A 10504-nucleotide genomic window follows, 5' to 3' on the forward strand; every position below is an offset into this window, starting at 1 on the left:
CTCTCTGGCTATAGTTATCCATTAACAACAAAGTGAAAATTCCATAATCATCCAGCAGTTACGCTATCATTAGTGTGACTGATTCAGATAAACTAGGAAAAGGTTTTAATTTTTTGTTATGTATAATACTGATCATTTAAAATCTTCCTTAATAATTTAATGGTTTAATTTTTAATAATGGTTAATGAAAACTATTTGCTTAAAAGTCTACATTTATATCAACATAAATCACCAAATAAATTTGAATGAAAAAATTCTTAAAGTCAAATTATCTACAAAAAAATACATAAAAAGCAAATTAATGGTATATGGATTTCATATTTGAATGAACTACTGTTTTATTTGATGTACAAATGTTTTTGTCTCTGACTTATTTTTACCAAATCAGGTTTTGATTATATGCAGATTTTTTCCCATCTCACTGCTTTTTAAAAATTTTTTAAAGATTTTTATCTACTTAATATTTTAGAGAGGGGAACGGAAAGGGAAATAGAGGGAGAGAAACATCAATGTGTGGTTGCCTCTCAAGTGCCCCCCAACTAGGGCCCTACCAGCAACCCAGGTATATGTAAATGTCCCAGACTGGGAATAGAACCGGTAACCCTTTGATTCGCAGGCCAGCACTCAACCACTCAGCCACACCATCCAGGGCTCCATCCCATTGTTTTTGAAAAAGGAAACAGACTCAGATATTTATTTCACATGTTTAATAATGCTCTTTAATTGGATGTTAACTGTCCATTATTTATGTGACAAACATTACAGTTGACCCTTGAACAACATAGGTTTGAACTGCCTGGGTCAACTTATATACAGCTTTCTTTTTTTAAATAAATATTGTAAATATATGTTCTTTCATCTGATAGTCTGAATATCATTTTTCTTTCCTCTAACTCACTTTACTGTAGGACTACAGTATATGATACATGTAAGATTCAAAATATGTGTTAACCAACTGTTTATGTTATCAGTAAGGCTTCTAGTCAACAGTAGGCTATGAGCAGTTCAGTTTGGGGGAGTCAAAAGTTACACATGGATTTCAAACTGCGTGCGAGGGGTTGGTAGGAACAGCGCCTCTAACGCCCATGTTGTTCCAGGGTCAACTATATGCTGAAGCAAGCTTCGGCTGCGTTAAGGAACAACATTCCTTGTGTATGCCACAGTCCCTCCAGCGATCTGAACCAACCACGAAAGGTACATCTATAAGTTTTTCTCTTTTTATCAAAATAGTTAAACAAATTTCTGGCTAATACAGCATGTTTCTTTTAGTAACAAGAAAATGTATAATATTATACTACAGACCACAGAGCCTTAGATTACCAATAATACCAATTATTATGCATATTCATAACTTTTCATCATACTTTATCTCATTCATGCTTTTTGTTCATTTTATGATATACATGTAAAAAAAGCGCTGCTGACAGCTAGGGAGAGAGGCATTCAGAAATTCTTGAAATTGTGCCTAAATCCAAGCACTAAATTCAACAAATTCCTCATCAATCAGTGGTTTTAGTCAGAATAGAAGCCACGAACCAGTAAAGAATGCATCGCTTTTTTTCCTTTTTACCAAAATAAGTTGGACAGAATTCCTACATGTTTGTATACTTAAAAATCTAATCTTCATATTTGCCAACATTGTATCAACTGTCTAGCTTAAGCCAAATAAAATCTTTTTGCAACTTTGGAAAAAACTTATGGGAACTGTAAATTTAAACAGGCATAATTGTGTCTCAATATGTGGCATTTTACACCAATTCTTACCTTTATAGCTATACAAATTATATGATATTCCATAATGACCATAGTGGCCATTCAATTAAAGCTTTTAAATCATCTGGTTTCTATGTAAGACTAGGAAGGCAGAGTAAGAAAGAGCATAATGAGGGTTTTTCTGATACCAAGTAACTTCAAGTGATGCTGTCATAATTAGTTTTTAATGGTACAAAAATATTTGGTTGATAGTATCAGAGGAATTTCTGGAAGAAATTTCACATTCTTGTAGGTGGAAAAGAATTTTGAATATATGTGAGGAAAATAACCATTTTCTCTGTATCTAAATTCTATCCATGGAAAAATAAAATTGATGCATTTTTTCTTGTTTGTATTTTTCTAACATATTCCAACATTAAGGAAATTTAAGAAACTGAAACCTCATTTTGAAAACCTGTTTAGCATAATGCTAGGGAAATTAAAAGATGGACCAAAGTGACTGCAGAGGTCAGAGGTCAAAAAGATTAGCTATCCCCAACACAAAGAAACAAAGCAAACATGAAACAAATATAAAAATAAAACAAAGAACTCTCATGTTACGATTAAATCCTGTGGAACTGCATTTTACCCACTTCTACTCCAATCTGAATCCAGCCCCACTATCTGATTATTAGACTGGTTTCTAGGTATAGTTTGAGAACCTATTCAATGACTACAGTATAACATAGGCATGCACACACACATTTCATGAATTAACTATTCCACTGTCCTCTAAAAGATGGATAAAATGCCCTAGCCAGGTGGTTCAGTTCAAGGGAGCATCATCTCATACACCAAAAGGTTGCAGGTTCGATTCTCATTCTGGACACATACCTAGGTTGCAGGTTCCATCCCCAGGGAAGTAAGGGAGGCAACAGATAAACGTTTCTGTCTCCATATTTTTCTTTGTCTCTCTAAAATCAATAACCATATTCTAAGATGAGGATTTCAAAAAAAATTTTCTTAAGTGGATAAATAATTACTGATTATAGCTGTCTAAAGGTTTTGTAAATGGAGCATGGTCTTCTATGAGAGGTAAGCAGCAGTGAGATTTGGAAAAGATTTGTGATTGGCTTAACCAAACTGCTAACTTAATCGTTCCCTGGTAAAACTGCCTCCCATCCCAATATAACACCTCTGTACATGCACAGCCAACTATGACATATTAGCTATTCATCAGATATAATGATTTAGAAAACAACATCTAGATGCCCACATGACAGCCAAACAGGATCTCCCTTAAGCCATTTCCTCTTCATATCAAGAGCTGATTTGCAAAGGAACTTCTGACTTCAGTCTTGAGGACCAGATTTGAGAATCATTGTGTTGCCAAATGTTGCACCATTGCCTATTTTACTTTTTTTCTTATTGTTAAATGTTTATTTATTAAATGTTACTCTATCCTAATTTTTTTTCTTTTTCTCCCCTTTACCCCCCTCCACCCACATGGGCCACTCTGTCAAGCAATCCCCATATCATTCATTGTTCACGTCCATTGGTCCTGAGTATAAATAAATTCTTCAGCTACTCCATTTCCTATGCTGTACTTTATATCCCCATGGCTATTCTGTAACAAGCAAATTGTACTCTTAATCCCCTCACCTCTTCATCCATTTCCCCCTTTCCCCCTCCCATCTGGCAACCATAGAAATGGCTCTCCGTATTCTGTATCAGTGATTCTGTCTCTGTTCTTGTTTGCTTAGTTTGTTTTTAGATTTAATTGTTGATTAGATATGTATTTATTGCAAATTTATGGTTCACAGTTTTGATCTTTTTCTTAAGTAAGTTCCTTTAATATTTCATATAATAATGGTCTGGTAATAATGAACTCCTTTAGTTCTTTTCTTGCCTGGGAAACTCTTTAGCTGCACCATTAACTATTTTAATTTCCCTTTTCTACCCAATGAAATAGCACTAGAATTACTTGCAATTGGAAAGAAATTAAATGAACTTGATAAAAATAACATAAAGTGATGAAGACATGCTTTACTCTTATTATCATATGTGTTTTTCATTTGGCAATAATCCAATTATTTCTTATGGAATTCTGAAAGGTTGAGATTTGAGAGGCAGATTCAAAATGCAACTACTACTCCCAAAACTGCTCTACTACAGAGGACAGAGAAAAGATAATGTCACTTGGACCTTACAGCTATACTGCTTTTTGATACTACAATTTTAATTATGTATTCAGATAAGAAGAAGAAAGTACGCAGTTCTTCTGTCAGCAAGACAGTATGCTAGTCTGTAAAGTCTCAGAGTACCAATAATCCTATTCATTAAGCACCTATTTACCAGGCAGTATATTTAATGCTTTACACTTATTATCCTTTATCTTCAAAGTAATCTTAGATAAGTCACAACCACACATTCACAGGCTTACAAATGTGTTTGGATGATTTCATAAGGTCATTAAAAAGTCATTCATGCATAAATTGATGAAGACCAGCATAAAATTATGTCACAAAAAAGTAATAATAATCAGAAAAATAAAGCTTTAAATCTCCCTTAATAGTTATGATAGGTATCTGCTGAAACCAAACCACACAGTCATCAAGTATGGGGAAAGTTTTCAAACTTTATTAACAATTTCCAGCCCCACACCTATCCCCACTGCTACATAACCACACACTATAGCCTTCACAGAAAATTCTTCCAAATTTATTTCATTCCTGGACCTAAAGGCCTAAATTAATTCATATATATGTCAAAAGAGCCAGTCATCCAATTCTTCCCAGCCCAAAGACTGTAAGGTTGAATGCCTTTAATTTCATAGGCTCAAAGGATATTTTTCTTATGAAAACTGTTAAATAGTATACAAGCATAAGAAAATGTTTTTAGTTCTGTGTACTAATAGAAAAATATAAAGCACAGCTTCTCTTTTGGATTATGAGATATATAATGAGGTCCCACTTTTTGGCAGCTATCTGTGGATAATTAGGCTTTTAAAAATATGCTTCAAAACACATGTAGAAACTTAGGTAATATAATACATGTATATGCATTATTTATATATTTATTATATATAAAACATAAGCATTACATATATACCACAACATAATCTTATTACACTATTAGACTTGAAAAGAAATTAAAATTATAAATATACAGTCCTGGCTGGTATAGCTCAGTGGATTGAGCACGGGCTGCGAACCAAAGGGTCACTGATTCAATTCCCAGTCAGGGTGCATGCCAGGGTTGCAGGCCAGGTCCCCAGTTGGGGGCATATGAGGGGTAACAACACATTGATGTTTCTCTCCCTCTCTCTCCTTCCCTTCCCCTCTCATTAAAAAAATAAATAAATAAAATCTTTAAAATTATAAATATGCAGTATTAATGTTACATTACTTCAGAATCACTCAATGAAATGACAAATCCTATACTTATCACTAAATCAGAACTCAACAGACACAATAGTGACAAATACAACATCAGAATAAAAATATACATCTAAGGCCCAAACACCACCATTAGCTTAAAAGGACTTTGTCGTCCCATGTGTGCTGGACAGGTCAAGCAGCTAATTACTTTCAGCTTTCTCAATCTATTAGCAAGATTTTTATCTTCAATAAAATTTCACTCTTTAGTTTCTTTGGTCAGATGTATGACTACAAAGTGACATAACTACCGTTATGACATAACTACCAAAATGACATAAACTACCGTTATGCCAGGAGTCTTATTGATGTTATTACTCCATTTAAGTAAATTCAAAAATGAAATATAAGCTGTCTTTCTATTAACTATGTCCCACATTCCTAAATTAATACTGTTTATTTTTTTTAAATGTGTGTGGTGGGGGAGGGAGCTGTAGAGAAAGTTGGAGTACTCTGAAACCAAACTAATTTTTCCTTTGAGCTATACTGTTCCTTGCTTCAAAACACTCCTTCTTAGCCTATATATTCAAGGTTCCTTTGATAATAGAAAGTAACAGTGGTTCAAAGTGAGGTCAATTACTGTTATTTTTTTAATAACAATAATCATGTACACTAAGAATACATTTCTTTATATACAACCAGGCTTCAAGGTTGCATGCTTGCAAAGTACAGAATAAGCATAATATAAAAATAATGTTGGGCAAATACTTCCAAAAAAGAAGGAATTAATTACATCTTACATATTCATACACTGTTATATACAAAAAGCAAAACTGGAATTTTCATCTAAACTTCAAGATAAAATAATTATTTAGTTATATAATTCAGTATATACTTAGTGTGCAGTGTACTTTTATATTTAAATAAGAAAATTTGTGTTGACTTACCATCAAAATTTTTCAAGTTACAATTATATGTCTGACACTTTTCAAATCTATATAAAGAAAAACTATAGTCAAAATTCTCAATAATAACAATAACTTAAAGATGTTTCAGGCACAGGGTCTCTCTCATTAAGCCCTGTACACCTCAGTGGCTCATTCTACAGAAAATGCCCCATGAATGTTGATGAAATAAACTGAACTGTCAGCTAATACTTCCAAAGATTTAAGCTAGGCTGATCTTAGTATTTAGAGAACTCTCCAACATATAAGAAAACCCTCTTAGCACATCACAGAACAATGAAAGCAGAAGACTCTGCTGAGACCAACATGACTCCAGTCTGTTGAAATAGTAAATTGTAAATGACTTCAAACTCTCAGCACTCTCCAGAAACATTCATTCCCCACATCTTCTCTTTCTCTCCCATCATTCTTCCTCACACTGTTACCTTAAAAAGGTACTCCAAGAGAACTTGAAATTAAGGGACAAAGGACCACCTCTCTCTACCTTAACTCCACACTGACCACCTCTGCCATTTCTACTGTCACAAAGCAAAGAGTTTCCTGCCATCCTATGACAGACCTTCAGCCACATTAGCCTTGTTTCTCCCTGGGTGACAATGTATCTCAAGACAGATGATAAAAGACAGAGAGATGGAAATAGTCCTGTCTAGACACACCATCCAGTAAATATTTACTTAGAGTGTCCTGAATATTAATAACTCAAATCTACATCTCTGGATCTATCTCTCCCCTTGCCATAACCTTCACAAATAAAAGTTCAAGTGAGATCTCATCTTGGCTACCCCAAGCAGTCAAACTTTTCAAAACTCTTCTTTTAGAGACAGAAGAACTACTAGAATAAATACAAAAGAAAGAGGTTCCCCTTTTAAGTCAGTCACCAGGGCTGATGATTTTCCCTTTCCAGTATTTCTCTGGCATGCCCACCCCACCCCACCCCACCCCCAGCTTTGGCTCAGGTCTCAATTAGCTCATGACTGAACTCCAGCTTTCTTTCTGCCTTCACATTTTTGGCATTCTAAAACATCTTCCACATCCATCTTTCAACTGTCCTTGGTCTGATATCTCCATGTAGAAGATTACAAAGGCTTCTGGTAATTTGAGCCCCTTTTAATTTCAAGGACTTTTCATAAATATACTTTCTCTAGGAATATCCCAGTCACTCCCTTCAGGCCTCCTGTGTTCCACAGGAGCCTATAGCCTCACTCCCTCTGTACCCATATTGCTCTCTCCATATAATTTCTGTCTTGCTAGTTACAAAGATAACTGAGATTCAGAATTCACTCTCCATTCAACGTCCCAATCCCAAACTTCTTGAACCATACCTGTTTCTCCCCATCCTAAACTGCATCAAGGTGTGTGTGTGTTAAAATGGATCAAAACACCCTGTCCATGTTAGTTTGACCCAATCTGAATATTTCTTATAATTCTATCTCCTGCTTTAGAATTTAGGTAAGTTAAAATATAATACAATTGCTTTAGCTTTGGGGGATATTTTATTATACATTGTTTATGTGCTTATCCAGTATTCTTTAATTTACTGATTTGCACCCTCAGAGAGATTGTTGTAGACTACAACTTCCATTAAGGGAAGGCTTCCAGTGCCTAGAACAGTGCTCCTGCTCACCTGCTACATTCTTTTAGAAATACTGAGGATGAGGAGGCCCCTGGTGTGACTTGTACCAAAATTAGACAAAATATGTGATTTACATGGAAGCTGCAAAAAAATTTAATCGCGTGAAATATAAACTATCACTTCATTCAATAAACAAATTCCCTGGCTCTCACTGCTACCTTAGCCTAGGCTTCAGAACTTTTACTACTTCCTAGATTAGTGATTTTTTTTTCCCAGGGACTTTTCCTAATATCCCTGTGTAGAGTGCCACAATATACAACACTCACTCTTAGCAAACTCCATTCCAAAAGTTTAAAGAAAGCATTCATGATTATTCAAGTGATATTTATAAAGCACGTACCGGCCAGCCCTCCAGGATTGAAATTCAGTACCTTTGCAGACCTGTCTCCATCCCCTAGACCCTGACTGTTTACACTAAAAGGACTGGCGCCATGGTCCCCTCTCCTTTACACTCTTATCACCCCCTCCATACAACATTCCTCCGGATGGCTCCAGAAACAACCTGAAATTCAGAATTGCACTATTAACAGTGGTGGGCGGTCTGGGTCTCCTCCCCGGGTGGCCTAGCCCAGGATAATCGCCCTTTTTCCAACCTGCCTTTGATGGCCGCTGTCCAAAGTTCCACGCCAAAAAACTTAAGCGTACAGTCTCCCGGGTGCTCCAGCGCAGTACCCCCACCCTTTAAATGCCTGTGCTCCCACTCCCAATGTCCCACTATCAGTGACCCAGGGATGAAAAACAAGATAGCTTCAACTTTCAGACTGTATGTTGAAAATTTTGCTCCCATGCTCACGTAGAGGTGGGTAGCTGTGATCTAGTCAGTTGTTTTCACAGCTGGCCTAGTCAATCATCCTCTCTTAAAACCTTGACAGGTGAGAAGTTCCTCATCTCCAGATTATTCCAGGAACTCTTCAGCATCAATCTGAGCTAGAGAGAGGCCTAAAGTGGGAGTGGTGCTGAAACCGTGCTAAGCGTGTCCCAGGGGTACTCTGGTGCAGGAAGGAGGATTCAGCGCCAGGAATGTACTGGTCCAGGGGGAAGAGAGGGGAGCGCCGGGAAGTATTAAGGATAGGGAGAGGCGCGACCAGAAAAGGGCATATACCTGGAAATATCCCGAGAGGAATGGAAATGGATAAGAGGATGCAGACTGGACAGAAATCGGAAATATAAGATGGGGCAAGGGAGAACTGGAGGAGTGCTGTGCCTCGGATGCGGCCGTCCAACCTCGGCGGGTGCCAGTACAGTCCAAGAGCGCCAGCGAACCTGGCTCGCTGCTGAGCCCTCGGACCCGGAGTACGGGCAGCGCACCCTGCGCGGCGGGAAGGGGCTGGGCTCAGAGCAGCACGCCTTACCTTCTGGTCGACGATGGAGCAAGCCATCTCGCGGACGTGCGCCAGGCTGTAGTCCCCCGACGAGTCCTGTAGCAGCAGCACCGGCTCGCGGCTCAGGCCGATCTGCAGATGGAAGGAGATGCCCCCGGCCGGAGCTGCAACGGGAGCCAGAAACGGCGCGGGCCCTGGCCCCGACCCCGGGACCAGCGCGGCGGCGGCTGCTGCTGCCGCCGCGGCCACGGGTAGCAACGGGCTGGGCGGCCGCAGAGCCGGAGGGGCGCTCATCGCTTGGCCGGGCGCGAGGAGAGCAGCCGAGGGCAGGGGCCGGCGGGTGAAAAGTTTTGCTGCCGCGGAGCCGGGAGCGTCCTTCTCCAACAGCCGAGGCGGAAAATAAAAACTTTCCGGAAAAGTACCCGCGCGGGGGGAGGACTAGAGGCTGAGGTTCTGGAGGGAAGAGGGAGGAGGGAAAATGGCCGAGGCGGGAGAATTGCGCTGCCGGGAGCGCGGGCGCCGCACGAGGGAGGCGCCGCCGCCGTGCAGCAGCCGCCGCGGCGGGCTCGGAGGGACAGGGCGGCAGGTCAGCGCGGCCCGGGCGCCAGGGGGGGCGGGGCAGGGGGCGTGAGGGGCGGGGCAGGGGAGCTAGGGGCGGGCACTGCGCAGCCACTACCCGGCCGGCGCGGGGGAGCGGCCGTAGTGGCCGCAGGGTGCTGGGTCGCCGCCCCGCCGCTGGCGGTTCCTGGGGCCTGAACTCCACTAGTCCGGGCAGGACCGAGCGCTGGAGCTTGGAGCCGCCTCCGCGGGTGCGATTCGTCCCTCCCCGCGGGGACTCCTGTCCCCGCTAGCCGGGCCGTCCAACTGCGGACCGATAGGACTGAGAGCGCTTCCTGAGACCCGCTGCCCCTGGCTGGCCTCGCGCTTCCCGATTCCCATAGACCCTACTGCCTCTTCCAAAAGCCCAAGGACTGGCACCTCCACTAGTAAGGTGATCTGTGCTGGATCCCAGAATACCGAGCCCTGAAATTGCCCTTGGGTGTTACCTTCGGGGTGTCATGGGAAGATGAAAACAGGGTCCCAGGAACCCCACTTACATCCTGGCTCCTTCTAGGAGCCCTGGGGTTTGTTGCCAGAGCGGGTAGGAAGCCAATCCACGGAAATGTATTTAAACTATCTCTACCGTTTTTGTCTCTCTAACACACCCTGATACCTACCTACTCCACCGCTACTCCTAAGGCATCAGGTATACAGTGGCTGGATTCAGAAGACCTCTTTAAATAAAATAAAAAATTTTTAAGAAAAGGCGACACTGTCTACATAAAGGCAGGAGGACAGTCTACTGAGGCCTTTCCTTCTACCTTTTCCTCTGTGTCTGGAGCGTCTAAAGTCGGCTTTGTAGGAGTGGTGCCCAGCTCCATCCAAAGTCGCCACTATTAAAGTTGTGCACCATCCACTCTAATTGTGATAATGTTCCTTGTTGCTGTTGTTTGGAGGTGGTGGGGGAGTGGAGGC

At 40.6% G+C, this 10504-nt stretch overlaps 1 protein-coding gene across 2 annotated transcripts in view; it reads right to left on the minus strand.

Moving 5' to 3' along the window:
• The window catches only part of PRKD1 (protein kinase D1), a 323064-nt gene extending 313543 nt beyond the window's left edge, over positions 1-9521 (minus strand). For both annotated transcript variants that reach the window (XM_045841151.1, XM_045841150.1), the window contains exon 1: positions 9020-9521. In XM_045841151.1, coding sequence (XP_045697107.1) covers positions 9020-9283 — 264 coding nt within the window. In that variant the 5' untranslated portion in view covers positions 9284-9521. The remainder of the gene's footprint in view (positions 1-9019) is intronic.
• Between the last annotated feature and the right edge of the window lie 983 nt (positions 9522-10504).

This window comes from Phyllostomus hastatus, unplaced genomic scaffold (assembly GCF_019186645.2).
Source record: "Phyllostomus hastatus isolate PE091 unplaced genomic scaffold, TTU_PhHast_1.1 phas_contig_348, whole genome shotgun sequence".
NCBI lineage: Eukaryota > Metazoa > Chordata > Mammalia > Chiroptera > Phyllostomidae > Phyllostomus > Phyllostomus hastatus.